The 22,570-nt window shown below is 49.5% G+C and overlaps 1 protein-coding gene across 3 annotated transcripts in view; it reads left to right on the top strand.

Annotated features, from left to right (window-relative positions):
- Positions 1–22,570, top strand: part of GATA4 (GATA binding protein 4) — an 80,480-nt gene that overhangs the window by 16,894 nt on the left and 41,016 nt on the right. For 2 of the 3 annotated variants that reach the window (XM_043565252.1, XM_043565266.1), the window contains exons 1-2: positions 9,928–10,047; positions 13,763–14,899. In XM_043565252.1, the coding sequence (XP_043421187.1) occupies positions 14,284–14,899 (616 nt within the window). In that variant the 5' untranslated portion in view covers positions 9,928–10,047; positions 13,763–14,283. Of the gene's footprint in view, positions 1–9,927; positions 10,048–13,762; positions 14,900–22,570 lie in introns of those variants that run through there. The other variant, XM_043565258.1, reaches the window with a different exon arrangement.

The raw sequence follows: 22,570 nt of genomic DNA on the forward strand, positions 1-22,570 counted from the left end.
CTGCCATCATGCTCTCCTAGTTGTGATTCCTGCGCCCTTTTCACTTCTTTCCTTGCCTTCCCACCTTTTGGTTCTTCCACTGATTAATTAGCAAGCTCTCCAAGGATGGGGATTAGAGTAACAGGGAAATCCACAAAACCAACCTGTTTGCTCTGGTTCTAATAGGAAACAAAATATTTTGTGGGGTTTTGTTCTGTTTTTCTATATTATGGTGTTATGATGGTATTGTTGGTTTTTTAATTCAAGTGAAAAGGATAAGATTAAAGCCCATGGCAATGGGTGTCTGTTAACCTTAACATTATTCATTTTCCCTCCTTGACCACAGTGCTTTGACTGTAGTTGGAAACAAGGATATTATCCACAGCTCTGGGAAAGGATAGAAATCAATACACACACTTTTATTGAGCAGGAAATGTAGCAGAGGCGTTCTATGGCCGAGGTAATCAGTGGCATTTGGGTTCCCCTGTGATGTCCACTAGACTATGATTTCTGTAAATACAGGTACAAAGTGTGGTTTTATCTGGCACCGGGCACTCTTTCTTCCCATTACCATCCACCCGATGGTTGCCAATCCATGTGCACATCATAAACTGCAGCTAAGTGTAATGAAAATTGATGTGAGAGTCAGAGTCAAAACAACTTAACCCGCAGAGCTGTTGTGAGGGTTGACCACAATCATGTGCAGGAAAGGCCGCGGTCCAGCAAATGCTTTCCCTTTAGTCCATTCAGAAATACAGCCCTCCTCTCCGGGGTACACTCAATTTTTCAAGGCCAGGCCTTGGCTTCCTCTTGCCTCGTGGGACTAGCTGGAGGAAACCCAGTCTGCCTGGGGAGACCGGGTTCTGGTCAGCTGGGTCTCTGCATACTCCACTGCCAGCAGGTTGCCTGGGAAGTGACTTTGAAATTTCTGAGCTTCTGATGACTGGCTCCAGGACTCTTGGGATGAGAAAACAGAATAACCCATCCTCATGCGTCACCCTCCTTGCAGCCCACTGTGAAAACTAGGTGCAAGTGTGGGACATGTAGGAACCAGGCACTGGAACTGCCATAGCATTTCCCGTGGATCTGGAGGAAGGATGAGCAATAGGTAGGACCAGCCTTGGAAACTGGATCCTTTTGAAAGAGATGCAAGGCTTTCTTTTGTATATAAATCACTCTTCTGAAGTGTTTCAGGTGGGAGATGAACATGTACCAGGGATGTGGCGTCTCGCTAAGGACTGGGGATAGCTGCACGCACAGGGATGGGGTGGGGGGGAGGGCAGGGAGAGAGATAAAATAAGGGCTGAAGAATCTTATCCTACCCCAGCCATACTGTTTCCCCCCTGCTTTTCGAGAAAACTAATTTATTGAGATGAAGTTTACTTCCAGTAAATTTATCCTTTTTAGTGTACAGTTCTTTGAGTTTTGACAAACACACAAATGGTGTAACTACTCCCACAATCAAAATATAGAACAGTTCCAGCACTCCCCAAAATTCCCTTCTCCCCTTTTGTAGCCACCTCTTCCTCACCCCCCTGCCCCTGGCAACAACCACTGATCTGTTTTCTGTCCCTATGGTTTTGCCGGTGTGACTGTGCCATATGAATGGATTCATTTAGTCTTTTGAGTCTGGCCTCTTTCGTGCAGCCCCAGTGCCCGAGATTCACTCATGTTGCTGCACGTGTTTGCATCTCATTGTCTTTTGTTCCCGAGTAGTATTCTGTTGTGTGGATACATATCCCTGTATCTATTCCCCAGTTCAGGATCATTTGTGTGATTTCAAGTTTGGATCAGTCATGTATACAACTGTAGGGCTTGAAGGTCCCAGCAATCCTCTTTTACAGATTAAAGACTAACTAACTTAAATTTAGCTGTTCTTATCCTGAAGCATACTGGGAACAATACATCTGCTCAGGAGCCACGTTCAACAAGTTTGGGGTGAGGATGTCAGAGTCCCTAACAATAGTGGCATATGGAGGTGTGGGGTGGGGGAGGAAGAGAGCAGAAAATAAAGAAATGAATGAATAAATATGGCGAGGAATGAGTGTGTGCTAACTACTAAAGCAGGGAGGGGTTGGGGGAGGGGAGAGAGAGGGGAGGAAAATTTAGGGCTTTTGAAGTGGACTAAAGACATTTCTCACATGGTGATTGAGAAATTGATCACTTTTGATTGATGAGGCTCTGTCTTATACTATCTGCTCTCAGCCTTCTGCCTTATCCCCACCACACCCCCCAAGCAGAGTGGGACTTCTCCAGAGACTTTGTAAGGGGTTGGGTGGGAGATTCGTTCCCCTCACCAGGGAAAGGCTCCAGCTCCTCACGTGAGGTGGTAGGAGATGGCCGAGGGAGGATGGGAGGTTAGCAGAGACTCCTGGGGTTAGCTCTGCACCTCCAAGAGTGAAAAGCTCCCCTTCTTCTAGGTGCTGATTAGTCCATTTCACTCAGACCTCTGCTTCTTGCTCTGTCTCCCTGTAGTTTCTTGCCCTGTGGCAATTTGCTGTTTATTAGTGCTTCTGCTGAAGAGGCCCTGGGGCTGTGGAAGAAAGCAAACTTTAAATCTAGAGCACCTGTGTCTTCCAACCAAACTCACAGATACCAAATGAATGGGGGGAGGGGGAGTTGAAACTGGTTGAAAAGACAAGGAATGCCAAGGATCTTCCAGTCTTCATACTCTCTCAGGTCAGAGTATAGTACATACCCTTGGAGGGAAATAGATCGGTGTAGTTATTGGAAGCTGCATGCCTCTGCTTTCCTCCTGCTGTTGCAAGAAACGAATTATTTCCAAACAATGAGTACCTCCAAGCCCAGATGGGTGTTACAAGAATGAACAGAGCACTCTCTATGGGCACCTGCTACAACTGTGGGTTGGTGGCACGTAAAGCCACGTTACTGTCCTTTACAGGGAAGCCCAGGCCTGTCTGGAGTGGGTCCTCACAGGCGTGAAGGACCTCAAGGCCTCCAGCCGCCAGTACCCCCAGCCGCCCCCGCCCCGCCCCCCACCCCTGCCGCTGTTTTCGCACTTGGGCTTCGCGCTTCCTTGACACTTTCCTGTCTCTCGCTCTGCCGCGCCAGGTCGCGGCGCCTGCCTGGGCGTCTTCTCCAACTCCGGGTCACCTCGGGCTCCGTGGCCAGGGGAAGGGTGCAGGGGCTGACGGAGGAGGGGGCAGCCTGTGCGGAAACGCACCCGAGCTGGCGATCGGAACATCACGTCTCTGGTGGCCTCACAAGCCCCCCGCTATGTGCGTCGGGGTCTGACAACTGGCAGCGCTCCAGCCGCTGGTGTCCTCGTCACCACCACTGCCCTCCCTGGCAGCTGGGCGGGGGATGGGAGTGGGGGGCGGGGTAAGCCCTCGACTCCGGATTGACCTCGTCCCTATCTGGTCCCTCTCCTCCGATCGAGCCCTGGCGCTTTCCTTCCCATTTCTCTTGCTGGCTTTTTCTCGAGCTGTCTCTATTTCTGTCGCCAGGTCTCTTGATTCCTATTTCATCTTCTTTCTCTAGATTTGTGCTTTTCTCTCCCATCTTCCCCTCCCTCTTTTCTCTGGTCTCCGTCTTTAATTCCTCTCTGCTCTCTCTGCGAGTCTATTCCCTGCTGTTTTTCCCATAACGCTCCACCATTAATACTCAATATATTTGACTTTTTTATTGTCTGTCTTCCTCTTCTAGAATGTAATCTCCTGGAAACAGAGTTTTCTCTATTTTGTTCCATGCCGAATCCGAGTGCCGGGAAAGTTCCTGGCACAGAGTAGGTGCTCAATGAATATGGAAAGGAGGAAGGGAGGAATGCACGAGTGATCCCGTCCCTCCCTCTCTGGCTTGCTAAGGCCCCTCTCACTCTCAGTTGCTGCCCCCTACTTTTTTTCTGTGCTCCTCTCGGCCTGCCTTCCCTTGTCTACCTCCCCCCCTTCTCTCCTTTCTCCTGTTTCTGACTCTCTCCATAGCCCCCTTCATTTTTTCTGGGTCCTAGTGTCTGCCTGGCTCTCTCCACCTTTTCAGGAGTTGTGGGTCTGGGCCCTCCGTGCTCCGGAGACGGTGCACCCAGCACCCTTGTCTGTCTTTGCTCTTTGTTCCGGGGAGTCCCGAGGCCTCCCTTGCCAATCGCCACGGCCTCAGCGCCTAATCGGGTTCTTCAGTTTAACTCAACTTCCAAAATCCTGACTGCGCTCCGTGCCCGGAAATCCCTTCTTCCTGCAGATTCCGGAGTCCAGGGACTCCGGGGTTTCCCTAGGGGCAGCCTAGATTTGGGCAGATTTGTAGTTGGCCAGGGTGGGGCTGAGCATTGCAGATAAATGCTCTCCAGTAACCCAGACTGTGCTACTCTCTTGGTGTCCAGCCTGGACCTCAGTGAGTTACTTTGTGAACTGGTGGTGACCCTGGGCACCTACTATGTGCCCGGGGACACATTCGCCTTTGAGGGGAGTGCTCCATTCTCCAACTGCCAGCAGCCCTGGGAGATGCCATTGCAATCCCTTTTGTAGTTTTAATCATTCAACAAACATTTATTGAGCAACTACTGTGTGCCAGCCACAGTCGCGGCCCTCATGGAGCTTACCTTCTGGGGTGTGTGTGGGGAGGGCTGTAGTATCACCAACCACAGATAAATGAATTTATAACTCCAGGGAACATAAGGCCTGTGGATAAAGCAAATTAATATTTTATGTATTCCAAGAACATTTATGGAGTTCTTGTTATGGACTCGGTGTTGTCAGCACTGTAGTTTCTAAAAGTCTCTGCCAGGGAGGGAAGGGGGAGGACCCACAAGTGAACATATTGAGGCCCATGTCACCAAGAGAGATCCCAGAGGTGACAGTTTTGGTCCCCAAAGGGTAGAGGCCCTCCCCTCAGCGCAGAGTCTGCAGGCAAGGAGTCTCCATGGAGCTTGGACAGTGGGTACAGGAAGCTCCCGTTTGCTGCTGTTTTCATAAGGTTCTTGGGTGAGGAGGGAGAGAAGGAGCCAGGCTGGGAAGGGGGAAAGGGGTCTGTGCGAAGGCGTCAGCGTGGCCGCAGTGAGTTGAATGATCCGGGATCCGCAGCCTGCTGGCCCAAGTGCCCGGACTTTCGGGCGCCGCAGAGACTGGGTTTCAGTTCTGCCCTCTGCGGCCCCGGGACCTAAGGAGCGCCCTCCCCATTTAAAAAGTCGCTGGCATCCTTCCCGAATTTAATGAAAATGTGGGGCCTCGTTTTTGTTTTTCTTTCTCTTCCCACGGGCTCTTAGGTTATGAGACACGACCTGCTTTGTTTTAAATTGATTTTAATTTTTAAGTGTTGGGCGTATTCATTAAAGCAAATTTAGAAATATTTGAAAAACAAAATGCAGGTTTAAAAAAGTTTCATTATAGACATAAACTCAATATTAACTAGAGTGGAAAAAAGAACTAAGACTCAGGAATCTAGATTCAAGACCTGCTGCGGAGCACACAGTCTTTGCCACCTGGGACAGGTGTCTTAACCTCTCCGGTCTCTGAGTTCCTGTTCCTATGAGACGGTAACACCTTCTCTTCCGCCCTCTCGCTCGTCGATGTTGTTTCCTCAAGAGAAAAAAAAATGAAATCTGGGAGCGTTCTATAATCTTGAAATGACTATAAAATATTAGGAGCTGTGCCAAAAACTCCAATCCTCACAGCCCGAAGCACCAACGAGGCGTTCGCCACGGTCTGTGAGTGACATCGTGGCTTCACTTTGCAACACCGAATAGTATTTTTAAAAACAAGACAGAATCGGAAAGCGTTGCTGCCTTTGCTCCGTTACATCTGCCAGCGGGTGATGATCACTTCCTGGGGTGCAGAGCTCGGTTCCCGGTGGGAGGGGGCAAGGGTCTCTAGGTCCCCGACGCCCTTCCCTCCCCGCCCCTCACAAAGAATTCTAGGTGTGGAACACCGGGCTCTAGGAGAGAAAGAAGGTCTCCGTAGCTTTGCAGCTTAATTCGTTCTGCGTGTTTGCATCAGCGGGAACGGCCCTGCTCCGCAATTTGGTTCTCCCAGCTCCAACCGCTTGTGGGGGCGTGGGTTTGCCCTGGGAGCAAGGTGGGCCACACGAACAAGGCCCGGGAGTCGCAGAGGGAGGAGGAAACGTGTGGACCCGGTGGGGGAATTCGAGGGCCCTGTGGGAACCGGAGCCAGCCTACGTTCAGCGCGGGTCACTTTGCATGTCTTGTCATGAGCCCTGGCGCTCTAGTCCATAAGAAGCCTCTACATCTGGGAGGGATTCGTTATAAAGGGCGAGGGGAGACTCCTGTCGCCCCTCTGGTCCTCTCTCCCTATGGGGGTCTCTTGTTCCAATTAGAAGACTTTGGGGGCCCCGTGTTTCTTCAGACGCGGTTGGTTTTCGGGTGCTGTCCGCGGAGGCTGATGGCCGCAGGTTGCCAAACGGCGTTACTAACCCAAATCTGAGATTGTGGCACCTGAGGTTGCGCTCCGTTTAAAATAAGATGGCTCGGCTCCGGCTAGGAAATCCGGTTACCCCGTGAGGGTAGACCCTCGCTGGTGTCACCGTGAATTCCATCGCCCAGTTTATTAACCCTTTTGTTCAGGGAACTAGAGTTCAGCTTCCTCTGTACACTATGTCCAAACACAACTGTGTCTCTACCAGGGTTTGGACCAGCTCGCGTCCGGGAGACCTTAGTGGAGCAAGAAAATGCAATCTATTCTTGTGTCCTGGGGAGATTAAAAAAATTTCTTTTAATTTACATTATTTTTGAGAAACAGAGTGTGAGCAGGGGAGGGGCAAAGAGAAAGGGAGACTCAATCTGAAGCAGGCTCCAGGCTCCTAGCTGTCAGCACAGAGCCTACTCGGGGCTCAAACCCACGAACCCACGAACAGTGAGATCATGACCTGAGCCCAAGTCGGAGGCTTAACCGACTGAGCCATCCAGGGGCCCCGGGGAGACTTTTTTTTTGTTTGTTTTTAAGAGTGCAGTACATCTAAATAATTCTTATTTGTCAAAAATCTCAGGACTTGACTCTTCATTAGACCCAGGCCCTTAGTAAAAAAAAATTTGCAGTGTCAAATTTTCCCTCTCGACTATGGGAAAGAAAAGAAAAGAGAACGTGAGTGGTGTTGGGCCACCATCCCAGGCCAGCCCAGGGACATGTCCTTAAAAATAGCCAAGACTCCGAACCTCAAAGCACCCCCTCCCCTTCCCAGCGGCCTCCTGAGCGAGAGAGAAGCCTGGGAACTTAGCGGCAGCCGATAAACCTCCTCCAGCCGGCGAGCCAGCGAGGCCTTGAAATGCTCCCCGCTCCTGGCAACGCGCAGCGGCCGGCCGCGGGGGCTCCTGCCTTGTCCTAGAGAGGGGAGAAGGAGGGGGCCGGGCGAAAATGGAGGCAGGGAACGAGGCAAAATGAAACACCCCCAAAGGAACAGACCGCTAGCCAACCACCTTCTGGGCCATCCTTGAGCTGAGCCCTTTGGGGAGAAAATTTGGGGCGCCGGGCCCAGAGAAGAAGGCCACCGGAAAGAGACACAAACTTCTCCATCCCAGGCGCATTCTTAGAATCAAGGAATCTTTCAAGATTCCCAGACCTCAGCCTACCTGAAGAGCGCCAGCGGGGTGGGGGTGGGGGCGTGGGTAAAAGAGCTCTGTCATGTCCCTTGTCAGAAGATTCGCCCCCACCCCGCCCCCACAGCCGTGAATCCGGGGTTCCTAGCAAGCGAGCGCTTAACAAAAGCAGGCTCTTCTATCTAGGGTCTCACAACAGCCACAAAGAGCAGGCAGGGCCTGTTGTGCACCCTTCCTGCCACCCCCCCCCCCCCCCAGGAGGAGACTGAAGGTCCGAGAGGTCTGGTGTGGGGGCAGTGATGTGGGAGGCTCGCCCCTGGGCACCCAGCTAATGTGAAACTCAGCACACATCCTGCGCTGCTGGAAGAAGTCTGCCTAGGAGTGGCCTGCGTCCTTGGCTTTGGTGAGGGCGCTTGGATGGCCACTCCACCAGACGCTAAGCCCCAAGCCCAAGGCTTGTTGCTAAGAAAATTCACTGCCCAGGCCGAAGGTTCGGCGCTGAGGACCGCGTGTGGAAGGCAGCTCTGAGACCTAAGGCATCGCTGGAGCCACAAATCCCCACTGAGAAAAGAAAGGCCAGAACAACTTGCCGCTCGACTAGCCCAGACTTTTAACTCTCCAGAAAGCCCTCGTAGGCCAATGGGGATGTTGTTTCAGACTGCGCTGAGATCGAGCACCCTTTTCCACCATTCGGCTGAATATGCGTGCGCCCGCCGAGTGTCCTCCCCCAAACCGCCTCTCCCCAGCTCCAGCCTCCGGGGTCCTCAGAACACCCTCCCTCTTAAGTTCCTTAGACACCTGGAATCTGCTGCGCCAAGTTCTGCAGAGGCGCTGGCGAGGAGTTGAGGGAAGCTGGAGAAGGGTCTCTAAACACACCGCCCTAAGCTTCCGGGGCTCGAAGGGTCCTGGGCCAGCAGCTCCTAGGGGTGGGACGGTGAGGCGTGGGTGCGTCCAGCCGCAGCGCAGACCTTACGTCGCTCCGCCGGGCGCCTCAGTTTTCTCTCCTAGGCTCCGGCCCCTCCGGACCTCCGAACGTTGAGCTCAGGAAAGAGAACTCCCCGCGCAGCCGCGCTCAGTCCTTCCTCCGGGATTTTCCTGAGAATCCCCACGAGTTGGCCACGATCCCTGTGGGGTTTTCCTTCCAATCAGCCCTGCGTCCTACTCTCGTCCTCAGCGCTCAGGTTGCCCTCGCGCAGGCCAGGAATCCACCACTGATTACCAACAGCTGAAGCTGGCGTAGCCCCCTACCCTTCCTTCGCAGCCGCACAAGTTTCGTGTAGGATGGTACCCCGGCCCCCTCCCGACCCCTCTAATCTGGTATGAAAAACCTGCTCTAGGGAAAGAAACTCGGCCTTAGTGGGGCGGGGTGGGGGGAGTTTAACCGAAAGGGTGAGAGCCACCGGCCGGGTGTTATCTGGGGCTGAAGGCTGCGGTAATCGATGGGTTATTTTTACGCGGTAATAGGGCCCTGTGATTGCTCTATTAACCTTTAGACCTGTCTGAGGGACTCTCCGGCTCGCAGCCCCGCTGCGCTGGGGCCTCTAGGCACTGACGCCGACTACAGACTCAGGCCTGCCACCCTCCCCGCCCCCAGTCCTAGGGAGGGGGCTGAGGAGCCTTGGAAGAGCCCTCTCGGCTGGGAAAGCCTGCTCCCGCTGGACTGCCAAGCCTCCCAGGACCCCGCCACGTCCCTAGGATTGGTGCAGCGGCGCCGAAAGCTGCTGGGAAAACGGAAAGATCTGAAGGGAGGAGGCCACAGGAGATGGGAAGCGTCGCCGGGAAGGGGTGCACGTTTTGCATAAATACATAAAACTGAGGGCTGGAGGGCCGCCTTGCGGACTCCCCAGGCTGCTGGGAAGGCGGAAGGGAAACTTCGGTCTCTGCGCTCTGACTTGAGTGGGCCTGTCCCAGGTTTGGTGTCTTTTCCACCGGCACTTCGGGGCTAGCAGGAACCCCACTATCCACTACCTCCTGGAGACTCGCAGCTAGCCGGGCACCCCTGGTAACCCTGTGCTCCACAGCCGGTCAGGGGTCTCGCCCAAAAAGGTCACCTTCCCGTCTATCAGCGCCGCCCCTTGACTCGCGAGTCCCGGGCTGGGGCTGGACCAGGACCACCGGGAGGCGGGTGAGGTGGGGGGTGGGGTGGAGGGGGGAGGTAGGAGAGGGGACTCCTGAATAAAGCTGACCCTGGGCAAAACTGCAAACCGGATTGACCTCTGGCAGGGCGGTGGGTGAAGCCCTGCGCCCCGATCGGTGGCACTTTAGCATTTTCCGAGATCCGAGCGCCTGGACTTTGCCTGCTGGGGGAGTTTTTTGAACAGCCCCGAAGCCCGGCGCCGAGCGGAGGTGCAGCCTCTGCGGCGCACCCCCGCCCCCCGCCCTTGCACGTGACTCCCACAGGCCAGTCAGCGCTCGGGAGCTGGAGCGCAGGGGCGAGGGGACTAGCGCCGGGAGGTGGGGGACTCGGAGGCGGCCGGCACTGTGGCCGCGAGAGGCACCGCTGCTGCCAAAGCTCCCGGGGCGCTCAGGGGAGCGTGCGCCGGCCCTCCAGGAAGCTCAAGTCCCGCCAGGTACTGCGTTTTCTGTCTTCTCCTTGCTCTTTCCCACCGTTTGAGAAACCCAGAGCTCCTCCGCGCTTGTTTGCCTGGGAGTGGAGAGGTAACTAGTGGGTGGAAAGGAGACGTTGATCACTCTCTCCTCCCCAAACTGGCCAAAGCCCGCTTAACTTTTCGCTTTGGCTTAACAGTTTCTTTAAAGCAAAGTTAAGATTTGCGGGGAAAGCGGAGAGGGATATTCGAAGTGCTTTTTGATTTTGTGTGTGTGTGTGTGAACTTGAACGTTTTTAATCCCTGCCCCAGCGTATATATTCTCCAGCCCTTGTTTGCACCTCCCCAGGCCAGGGCCTGGATGGTGATGATGGCCGTGCGGAATCACACTGATCAACTGACCCGGGACAGGTCGCACGGAGGGACTCAGGCGAGGAGTGTCGCCGGTCGGTGACTCCGGGGACTCAGAGTGGCTGTGGGAGGCTGCGTAACTGGGCCTTGGGCCCCGGGGAGGCGCTTCGAAGCCGGGAATGGCTACTGAGCGCCCGGACGTTTTATGCCCTTCTGGCCAGCCTTCTAGCCTTCCTGTCTGGGGTCCAGAGAGTCAGAACGCCACCCACGAAGCTAACAACCCCACCCACCCACACTGCTTCTGGGTAAAAGTAGCTGAGGGCCGGAACCCGGGAGGAAGGCAGTGACGTTCCTCCGCTGGCCACGGTTAGCTGCCCCGATCCACAGTATTATGTCCCTTGGCTTTGGGTTGGGGGGTCCTTCAGGTAGGAGGAGGATGCCCGGATGGTGAACTGCCACCAGGCTGAGGGAACGAGGAGGCCTTTCGGTTGGGAAGCAGGGTGGAGGACCCAAGGCTGGAGGGATTTGGGGCCGCACGGACGGCTTTTCGGGGAAGGTTGGGGAAGCGCCGAAGGCAAGTATTTCCTGTGTTTCTCAGAAATGGAATGGACAGCCAAGAGCAGGTTTCAGGCTTTTAAAGTAGGGTTTCATTTGGGATAACGGAGTGGTGCCTCGTCCCCCCCTAAACTTCTGAGTCTCCACGTTCCACAGCAGCGGACAGCTATATTACTGCTGGCTAGTGTGTGCGTTCGTGTGTGACAGTTTTCTGCGCAGCAGGCCGAGAGTGAAGGCGAGAGGCTGAGCCCAAAGAGCAGGAGTGACCTGTAAATAAACACAGACATTAGGGCAAGTTTTCAGAAATAGATCGGAAAAGGGCCGGGGGCTAAATCACGAAGAAAGCATCTCCTATTTGGTCTGTGAATTGGAGGTGAACTGAAATGAGTGATCTGGAGGAGAGGGAAAAACTGGGAATCAGGCCTGAGTCCCCATGATGAGGCCAGATCTCTTCTGCCATTCTCAGTAGCTCTCTCTGCTTCCTCCACGGTCAGACGCCTGAACCGAAGCTTAATAACAGAAGCAAGCAGAATGATTTCTTGTCTTTTCAGAAAGGTGTAGAGGGGTATTTTCTCCACCTTCTATTGTTCAGTAATCCAATGCCCAGGTAATATACCAGCCATTTAAAAAAGGCCGAGAATTTAGTAAAGATGAGTGTTAGATTTATGGCATTTTTAGCATTTACATTTTAAAGCTGGTAAATTAGCATCTGTGTGTAAGTTGGCTTGCAAAATTATAAATCTTCCTTCTCTACAGTTATGTGAGAAAAAAGTATGATGTTATGCATTAGAACTACGGAAGTTGAGTATTACAGAAAATACAATGAAATAGGTGAACTATTTTATTTAAAAATTAAATACTGAATATTTTATCAAGGTAAGCCTATGTGTTTACTTATTGAAGCGCACAGATTCCTATAAGGTACTAATTTTTTGCCTTCATTTTCAAAGAGTGAAGTTGGTGATTTCAGATTAAAAATTGTTTGTAATATTTTAGTTTTAAGTAATCTCTATACCCAACTGTGGGGCTCGAGCTCACAACCCTGAGATCATGAGTTGCATGCTCTACTGACCGAGCCAGCCATGTGCCCCTCAGATCAAATTTTTTGTATCTACCCTCTAGCCAAACTTCTTCCTGGAAGGAAATGTCCAACAAACCAATAATTTGTTGTATAGTTTTGAAAGCAAATGATAAACCATCTAGAAGTTGACATGTGACTATAGAATACAGTTCTATTAACTCCATTATCATTAGTGATGTTGCAAAGATGGTTAAAAGCATTATATAGGTATATTAGATATAGTGTAGATTAGATTTTCAGAATTTTTTACAATAATTAAGATGACCATTCATTATAGTATGATTATATCTGAGGCATTGTCTTATGGTACCTTAGAAATCTGTAATAATAATAACAATAGCCAACAATTATATAGAACTTTGTACCTGTTATAAGTTTTATAAAACCCTATTATACTTGCTTTACATATATTAGTTTACAATCCTTACAGTCCTCACCATGACTCCACAAGATAGGCACCTTTAACATTTGCATTTTTGCAAATGAGGAAACTGAGGCACAGAAGTTAAGTAATGTGTCTAAAGTCATTTATTCAGTAAGTGACAGAGCCTGGGTTTAGTATAATAAAGGTCAATTGGTGTTTTTGTAATTCTGTGGCAGTGAAAAAGAAACCAGTGTTAAAAAGTGGCTGTCTCCTAAGGAGACAAGCGGGAATGTAGTGGTCAGCCTCAAATCCCTGGAGACCCACGGATTCTGTCCCCCAGCTCCTTTAATTGTACTTTGATCTTTGGCAAGTTTCAAAACTTTACGATGCTTCAGTTCCCTCTTTTGTAAAATCAGGAGACACACTTTTATTTGAGGAGCTGTGGAGAAAAAAAAGACCTGAGACAGAGCAGGTGCTTCAGAACACTGAGCTCTTATTTTATCAGAAAAATTGCCTGAGAAAATAGGAACACAGGATACAAGGGCATAACCAAGCCCTACGAACTGTTCTTCCCCTTCAGTTTGTCATTGGCGTTCTGATTTCCCTCCACGGGTGGACCAGTGATTCTATATGGGAAAAAACCCATTCAGTGAATCTGAATGGTCCAGTGAGTAGTTCCACAAAGCGAACTTGTACATTTCCCTCACTATTCCGGTTTTAATATCCAATCTGCAGAATCACTAAAACATAACTATTTGCCAGAAACAAATGTCTTGTCTGATTTGACTTCCATATGGTATAGTGTGTGGATGGATAAGAGATTTCACAATCCTTTTCACAGAGATTTAGCAGACACTATGCTCATGTGTAAACATTTAGACTCTACCTCTAGTTTTAATAAAAAGATTACAAACAAAACTTTCTTAGGTTGCTTTTTTTTTTTAAAGTTTGTCATTGTGTTTCATGGGCAATCTAAAGTTTTTTCATGGCCAGGGACGTTTAGGGTTGGGTGGGGGAACAAAGATGAGCGATATTTCTTGGGTCCCAGGCATTCCGGCGAAAACTGAAACCCTTAAACTTATCTGTGACAAGAGTCTTTCCTGACAAGCAATACCAAAAAAATTGACTAGGTCACAGTCAATAATTACATGTCTAATAACCGTGAAGCCCCACTTCTCTAAGGCTCCCCTCCCTAGGCTTCCCTGGGGCAGTCAGACCCCACGGGCTGAGAAAAACAAAGACCCCAGCTTCCTTCGGAACTTCGTGGCCTCCAAGGCTGGGCGCCGAAAGTGGCGATTTCTTTGGTTTGCGGTGCGGGAGAAGCAGCCGAGCACAAGGAAAGTGGGCTCCGGTTGAACTTGTGTCCCTTTTTGTCGTTCTTCCTTTAGGACCGCGGCTGCGGCGAGGAGGACAGGAGCCAACCCAACCCTCCGCATCGGAGCCAGCCTACGGCACCCAGAGCCGGAGTCTGCGGGTGTCCTGAAGAGGGTGCGCAGCCACGGCCACCGGCGTGACCCGAAGGCCCGTGCCCCATACCGGCGCCCAGGCACTACCCCGTGTCTTCTGCCACTCGTGTAGGCGCTCAGGACCTCTAGTCCCTGGGGTAGATCCCGCCCCTTCTCCAGCACCTCCAGGAAGAACCAAAAGTTCAATTTGGGATTTTCCTGTAAACAAGAGCCTAGAGTGTTTTTGCTCGATGCTGGATTTAATACGTATATATTTTTGAGGGATTTGCATTTTTACTTTTGATTTTGGACCTTCATTTACGTGACAGCCGTCACCTGTACATTATTATTATTATTATTATTATTATTATTATTATTATTATTATTATATTACTCTCTCCCTGCCTTGCGCCTTGACTCGCGAGTGAGAGAGAGGACTCGGAGGCGGAGAGCTCCCAGAGGCCATGTACCAGAGCTTGGCCATGGCCGCCAACCACGGCCCCCCTCCCGGGGCCTACGAGGCGGGCGGCCCTGGCGCCTTCATGCACAGCGCGGGCGCTGCCTCCTCTCCCGTCTACGTGCCCACGCCGCGGGTGCCCTCCTCGGTGCTGGGCCTGTCCTATCTCCAGGGCGGAGGCGGGAGCGCCGCGTCCGGAGCCACCTCTGGCGGCAGCTCCGGCGGGGCCCCGGCGGGCGCCGGGCCCGGAACCCAGCAGAGCAGCCCGGGCTGGAGCCAGGCGGGGGCCGAGGGAGCGGCCTACACGCCCCCGCCTGTGTCCCCGCGCTTCTCCTTCCCGGGAACCACCGGGTCCCTGGCTGCCGCCGCCGCCGCCGCCGCCGCCCGGGAAGCCGCGGCCTACAGCAGTGGTGGCGGAGCGGCGGGCGCGGGCCTCCCCGGCCGCGAGCAGTACGGGCGTGCGGGCTTCGCAGGCTCCTACTCCAGCCCCTACCCAGCCTACATGGCCGACGTGGGCGCGTCCTGGGCCGCGGCCGCCGCCGCCTCCGCCGGTCCCTTCGACAGCCCGGTGCTGCACAGCCTGCCCGGCAGGGCCAACCCCGCCGCTCGACACCCCAACCTCGGTGAGTACTGAGCGCGAGTACCCGGGCCCGTTGGATCCCGGAACAGGCTGTCCCGAACACTGCTTGGGGGCGTTTAATTTTCCGCAAGTGTGCGTATGGTGGGGAGCGGTGGGGAGGGGGCAGGATGCGTGAGTTTCCAAGGAAAGCAAACTGGAAAACAAGCTGGCGGCCGCGGCACGTTGGTGGTGGTGAAGGTCACAGCCCCAAGAAGCCCATATTCTGTTAGGTGAGGGCAGGCCTGCTTCCTAAATGCTTTTCTGAACGAGAGAGGACTGCAGGGTGCAGGGTCTGAGTGTGTCCCCAAGCAGCCCCCGACGTCGGGTATGTCTGTGCGCCGTAGGTGAGCGCTGGAAGCCGACCGGCTCCACGAAGAGCTGGGAGGAGCAGCACCGGCAGCCCTTGATGGACAGCACTAGCGGTCGCGGCGTTTCTGTTCGCATTTCCTCTGGGCCCTCCCTTAGGGTCCTCAGCAGGGAACTGATTACATTGGCTAGGGCCCAAGATCTTCTGGGCCATTTGGCGGCCCAGTTGGAAGATCCTTCGGAGTGGCAGATGATTTTCCTGTCGGGATTTCACACCTGGAACAAAGGAGGGACTGGAGCAGCGGAGATGGGTTGAACGGAGGCTAGCACCTTGTGGGTGCCTCGGGGCCACGGCGTTCTGTGCACATATTGTGCACTGCGCTGGTATGCCGCCGCACTTGTGAGGGGTGCATTGAAAGCGCATGCCTGGTCAGCGTCCAGGAACTCGGGAAGCGCAGAGGGGCTTCTTTGTAAGACCTGACTTAAATGGACACTTTGCAGCAGCTTCCATAAGTGGAGCGTCCTCTTGTTCGGAGGGCCGGGGTTAGAAATAATCTAACGGGCACGACTGAATATTGCCTGTGAATGTCAGACCCGGCAAGGACGGCAAGCCTGTGCTACCCCGCTCCGATTTACAGTTGAACAAAATGAAGCCTGAGAAAGGGTCCGGGTGCTTTGCGCTGGGAGAGAAAAGGAAGTGGCAACCACTAGTTCAAAATGGAAACAAAACAAAACAAAACAAAAAACACCTCTGGTCTTGTCGAATTTCAGGAAGGGACAGGATCGGGTTGGTTGGAGATGGCTTCTGGGGGGGAGGTGAAGTCCAGACCCGAGAAACAAAGTTAACGTTTACTGACTACCTACTAAGTGCTAAATCTTTTCGCATTTGTTCTCACTTTGAAGAGTAAAGCCTGTCCCTCCCAGGTTTCCAGTCTTAAGCTGGCTCCGAGAAGGGTCCCGGCTTTGAAGAGTTTTTTAAATTATCCTCTGACCCTGGGTGGCCAGGGAAGGTCCCCAGGGGGGTGCAGCCAAATACACATCCCAGGTAAACTGATTAACCGTGGAAGTGGCGCCGGGGCTGGGTCTATAGCTCCTAGTTTCCCCCTCCCCCTCTCAGGGGAGCCAGACGGCACCCCCTGGGGGAGGAGGGGCAACTGGCTCCGGAGCCTTTCGGGAGGCCCGGAGTGAGATAGCTGGCCTGAAGTATCTCCATACAATGGCAGCTCGAGGTGGGCGTGTTGGGGAGGGGGTGGGGCGCTGTGGCCCCGCGTTCTCGGAACTCTTGCGTTCTCTCTGAAACTCTAAGAGCGCATTGTACCCACTGTATGCTAGCCAGTTTGACAATACATTATATTAGAAATAAATAAAACTTTCTTTAGAACTTATGTTTTAAAACAGGGAGAAATGGTCCCTCCCCATAGTTCTGCTTTTTGAACTTGTGGGAGGGAGTGGAGAGGTTGCTTTCTAACCCCTATCACCTGGAGTCAAAAGACAAAAATGGAGGATGCTTTTCTGATCGGGAGAGTTACAACCGCAACAATGTTAAACACACACACACACACACACACACTGTGTGAATGCACACAGTACTTAAATTCTAAAATGTAACCCATACCAGCTAGGAGGGTGCTGAAGTCAGTAATGTTTCCCAAATTAAAGGGTCAACAAATGGTAAGCTGACCTCCACGGAGCACTTCATCATGGAGAAGTGTGGCCTGTCTTCCCAGTACTCTGCTCTGTGCCATTGGTTCAGGAGGTCCCACCTGAAGACAGCCCTTGGGTCTGGCCTAGCAGCTGGATTGGCTTGCCTGGACAGAGCCAAGTGTGTTAAATGGTCAAGTCAGGAAAGCTTCCCTGTTATCTTTGTGAGGGAACATGAGGCATGCAGAGCATGTTGGCATGCACGTCTTTCGCGTGTTCTGCAGGTGGCACTTACATAAAAGCCAGCTAAGTTAAAAGCAGTGCATGTAAATAAATATGCTTTTTATATATGCCCCTCCTATCACATGGACCCTCCTGTAAATGCCTGGTAGCTGTCTCAAGGACCAACACCGGCACATTAGCTGATGCTGAGTGATAGGAGCATGGTGATAAGTGATTACTGATTCCATGAGATTTATCGAGAGCTTGCTGTATGGAGCTGCCATTGGACTCTCAAACGGTAATACAGTGTGGTGGTATGGGACAGGCAAGCCTGGATTCCATTCCAGGTACCCTTGTGATCCTGGGCAAGTTCCTTACCTCTCAGTTTCCTCTCTTGTTCTGTAAAATGTGATAATCATAACTGCTTTCAGTGTTGTCTTAAATTCGAAAAATAAGGCAGTGTTTGTGAAGTAGTTGGTTTTGGCTCCTCATAAGTGATGGCTATTTTATTAAATAGCTACTCACTATCATGTAGAGGGATGTATTTTTCTGATTTTCTTAGGACTGAGGGGTTTCCCAGGACTTGGGATTTTTAGTGCTAAACCTAGGACAGTCCCCAATAAATGGGGATGGTTGGTCACCCTAAAGACATGAAAATGGGTAAATGACCCAGTATCATGCTGCAGGAATGAGCTGAGAGAAAAGGAGAGAAGACAGAAGTGGTTCTTTCTTCTGTCTAGGAATCTGGAAGTCTTCACCCAAGTGGTGTCATCTGCATTTGGTCTGGAAGGGTAAGTAGGAGTTTGCCAGGAAAAGCCAGGCACTTGCTTTTTGAAAAAAAGGAAAAAAGTTATACCCTCATTTGCCATCACATTTTGTGGTACCATGAAATGACCCACCACAGCTTGGTTTTTGTGTAAATAATATATTTACGACCAGAGGTAAAACCACAGAGGCTAACTCACTCTTCACCTCAGAAACTGCTTTCAATTTCAATGAAGAGAACTAAGAGAACAGCTTTATTTTTTTCATGAGGTATTAATTGCCTCAGTTTTAACAAGAGTTAGTATCTTATGTTGGTTACTGGAAAAGACAAAAATCAAAGTGATGAAAGCTACCAAGGGCCTCAATAAAGACCTGCACTTAGGTTGAAAAGAATTATTCTGCCTTGATGGCAATGTATATGAACTTCAATTCATTCCAAGTTCAATATGAACCTGACCCTGAAACAACTGTTGAAATCATTAATGAGGCTGCATTAATGGAATTATGTGACCTTACTGAGGGCAGGTACAGAGTCTTACTCATATTTAAGTGCCAGGCACATGCTGAGCACTTGGCAAATATTTATTTGAGTAGAGATCTAGGAGGTACTCACCACAGTACTCGGCCCAGGTCAACACACACACACACACACACAGACACACACACACACACACACACACACACACACACACACACACAGTGGCTGCTTCAGAGGTCCATTGGAGAGCCTCTGGGTACAGTGAGCAGGGTGGGAGAGGGTTCTGCAACCCTTGTGACCATCTACGTGCTCCCCCCCCCCAGAACTGTTTAGGGAGGAGAAGTCACAGGGTGGTTGAGAGAGAGAGAAGGACCGTGTAAAAATACCTAAAAGGTACTTTAACGTTTAAAGGCCTTTTATTTAACGTTGTGTTCCTCCAGGCGAGCGGACATTAGGTTTGGCAAGAACACTGTTTCACACGTGATTGTAGTTGTTGAAATGGAATCTGGAATCTGGAATATGACTTATCTTAATAACACCCCCTGGACACTGAAAGGGCTTAAGGAGGTATGGTGTTGCCATCTGCCAGTGGAGCTGGGCAGGGAATTTCTTGCATTTCAAGGGCTAGGGTCCATTGTTTGTGTGCACATGAAATGGCTAGAGCAGGTAAGATGACTGTCTCCTTTTAAAGAACCCAATGAGGGTAGTTACGCAGGTGTATCAATTTTTCAAAACTCATGATGGAAACGTACTATTAAAAGGAGCATGAGGGCACCCAGCTGGCTCAGTGGGAAGAGTCTGTGACTCTTGATCTCGGGGTTGTGGGTTTGAGCCCCATGTGCAATGCAGAGGTTGCTTAAAAATAAAATCTTTAAAATAAAAAAGCAGGAGTACTTTTTTGTATGTACATTATACAACAATAAAGTTGACTTTTATAATAATGCTTGCAAGTATCTAAGGCAGAAAGGAGACAATGGGAATTATGTGTAAATATGCGATGAAGTAAATAGCATTGTGGTAGATGTTACTGGAAAGCTGTGAAAATGTTTTATTATGAAATAATTCCTTTGGGTAATAAACAAGCAATTATAATATTATCAAAGGATCTCAAAATTGTTAAATAATTTTAAGGGTTAAAAAAATAACACAGTGAAAACATGTATATCACCCAGTGTTACCCGAATGGTTTCTTTAAAAGCTTTGCCTCATTTGTGGTGTTTCGAGAGTTTGTTTATGATATAGGTTGGTAGGAAATTCTAAAGTGTTTTCTGGATCTTCTGGGGACTGCTTATCAATTAAGCCAGTTTCTTTCAGAGCCAGTTCATTTATGTAGGGAACTTTGTGAGATCAACTCTTAAGTAGCTTGTTTGGCCACAGAATGATTTGTCAGTCTTTGAGAAAACCAAAGTTGTTTAACTTTCCGGTTACCACCCTGAGCAGGTCAGTCCGAGTTGGGGCTGGTCTGTGGTGCTAGATTGAGAACCAATTAAATAGGGAAGGTGTGTGTGGGGTGGCCAGGGGTGTGTCACTGCTTCCAGTGAGATCTGCCACCTGCCCAATTGTGTCCCATCAAAAGGTCAGGCCACATTTGCTAGGCACTTTCTTTCTAAGCACTCAGGTGGAATGATGCACAGGAGACAGTTTTAGATAACACTTTCTTCTGTATCCTTTCCTTTTTTTTTTTTTAAACTCTAATGAGCTAAGAAAACAAACATACTCAGAGGTGTAGGGAAACAGGAACTCTGATACCTGTGGGTGGGAGTGTAAATTGGTACAACCTTTCTGGAGAGCCCTTGATGGTATCCAACAAATTACAAAGTAGATACCCTTGACCCAGAAATTTAATTTCTAGGAATTTATTCTGCAAATGTACCGGCACAGTTATAGCCCTGTCTGTAATAACAGAAATTGGAAATAACCTAAATGTGCATTATCAGGGGAGTGTTTGTATACATACTGTATGTGCAAACGATAGGATATCACGTAGGCTTTAAAAATTAGGAAATTCATTATGTAATGGTAATAGAGTTGTCTCCAAGAGAAGTACAGGATATCTATATTGCATGTTACTTGTGTAAAAAAAAAAAAAAAAAGAGGGCGGGGGAAGAGGTGCCTGAGTGGCTTATTCAGTTAAGTGTCTGACTTTGGCTCAGGTCATGATCTCATGGTTTGTGGGTTTGAGCCCCACACTGGGCTCTGTGCTGACAGCTCAGTGCCTGAGCCTGTTTCATATTCTCTGTCTCCCTCTCACTCTACCCCTCCCCCACCCCTCTCTCTCAAAAATAAATAAACATTAAAAAGAGAAGAAAGGAGTGTATGCATTTGAACATATTTAATTTATCTTTGGAAATATTTGCAAGGAATTTGTAACGTCAATTGCCCATGGAAGGGATAACTGGGTAGGTGAAAGATAAGGGTGGGGAAAACATTTTTACCACATATGCCTTAGACCCTTTTGAATTTTTAACCAACTTAACCACTTTTTAATAGTCACTTCTATGCTTCTTAATTAGCCACTTAAATAATAAGAAAATATATTTAAAATATAGGGAAATTAAAAAAATATATGGAGGTTAAGGTTAAGTTTCATTTTATTTTTTATTATTAAAAAAATGTTTTAATGTTTATTTTTGGAGAGATAGAGAGACAGAACACAAGTGGGGGAGGAGCAGAGAGAGAGGGAGACAGAATCCGAAGCAGGCTCCAGGCTCTGGGCTGCCAGCACACGGCCCTATCTATGTGAGGCTCGAACCCATGAACTGTGAGATCATCACCTGAGCCAAAGTCAGACGCTTAATGGACTGAGCCACCTAGGCACCCCTAGTTTTATTTCATTTTATTCTTTACCGTCTTAGCCATTTTTAAGTATACAGTTCAGCAGCGTTAAGTATATTCACATCATTGTGAAACAGGTTTTCAGTGAAAACACTTTTCATTTTGCAAAACTGAAACTCTAAACCAATTAAACAACAGCTTTCTATTTCCTCTTCCCCAGCCCCTGGTAACTGCCATTTTAGTTTTTGTCTGTATGAATTTGACTACTTTAGGTACCTCATATAAGTGAAATAATATAGTATTCATCTTTTCAGGGTTGATTACACTTGACATAATGTCCTCAAGGTTCATCCATGTTGTAACATGTCATATGGTTTCCTTCCTAACACTGAATGATGTATATATCACATTTTTCAATCCATTCATCCACCATGGACACTTGAGTTGTTTCCCTCACTTGTGAATAATGTTGCTGTGAATATTGATGTGAAAATGAACCTTTTGAATTTTGAGCCATGTGAATATATTACCAATTAAAACATATTAAACCAGCTATTAAAGAGACATACAGCATTCATGAATTAACTTCCTGAGAGTCTCTCTCCCTCTTTTTGTCTAAAACAGGGTTCTATATTTAGAGTTATGGATGTCCAGGAAAAGTACTTTATAATATAAATTGTTGTTTATTGCATTTAGCTTTTGGTTTTTGCTCATCCAACAGGAGATTGTTTTACTGAAGGGACAAAAAAAAAAGCTTATTCCACTCTCAGTAATGTCTCTCGGTAGCAAATCTCAGCAATTGTCAGGTTGCTGGCCTTGGGGGCACATACATAGGTGCTCTTGGCTGGTATGGTAGTTCTCCCTCAGGTTATCTTGGGACTAGAACCAGAAACCACCTTGGCAGTGATAGGGATTATGTTAGAAAAATAAATTACCTTCCCCCCAGGCAAGGTAAGTCTTTTAACCAATTCTTTTCTGCCTGTCCTTTTAAGGCGATTGAGTTGTTCTGAATTTAGAGCTGAAGCCAGTTGCAAATGTATGCTGCTTTTGTTTGCATACGGAAGAGGAAGGTGTGCTGGTTTTTCCATTGCCTTGCTCTTAGCAAAGGGCAATTCTTGCAGGCCTCTGGATACTGCTGCTTTAAGAACTTGAAGGGGCCTTTTTGACACCTGAAAGTATTTGTCTGCTGGTGACTTTTTTGGTCTGCTCATCCTGAATAAGGTGCAGGTGATAAAGACCTCTCGTGGTTTGAGAATAGGTATCACTCTGTTCTATTGACCTTCCATGGACCATGACCTGGGCTCCTGTAACACATTCCATGAAGGATCATTTCAACATTTTATTGGCTATCTATATAGCTATTTCTTTGTCTCCTTCTAAAGAAAGTAGAGAAGATAATATGAGTGGGATTATAATAGGAATGGCCTCTGATCTCTTTTAATTTGTACAAAATAAATTTACAAGTTTGGGTACATTAATGTTTGGAAA

Source organism: Prionailurus bengalensis, chromosome B1 (genome assembly GCF_016509475.1).
Source record: "Prionailurus bengalensis isolate Pbe53 chromosome B1, Fcat_Pben_1.1_paternal_pri, whole genome shotgun sequence".
Taxonomy (NCBI): domain Eukaryota; kingdom Metazoa; phylum Chordata; class Mammalia; order Carnivora; family Felidae; genus Prionailurus; species Prionailurus bengalensis.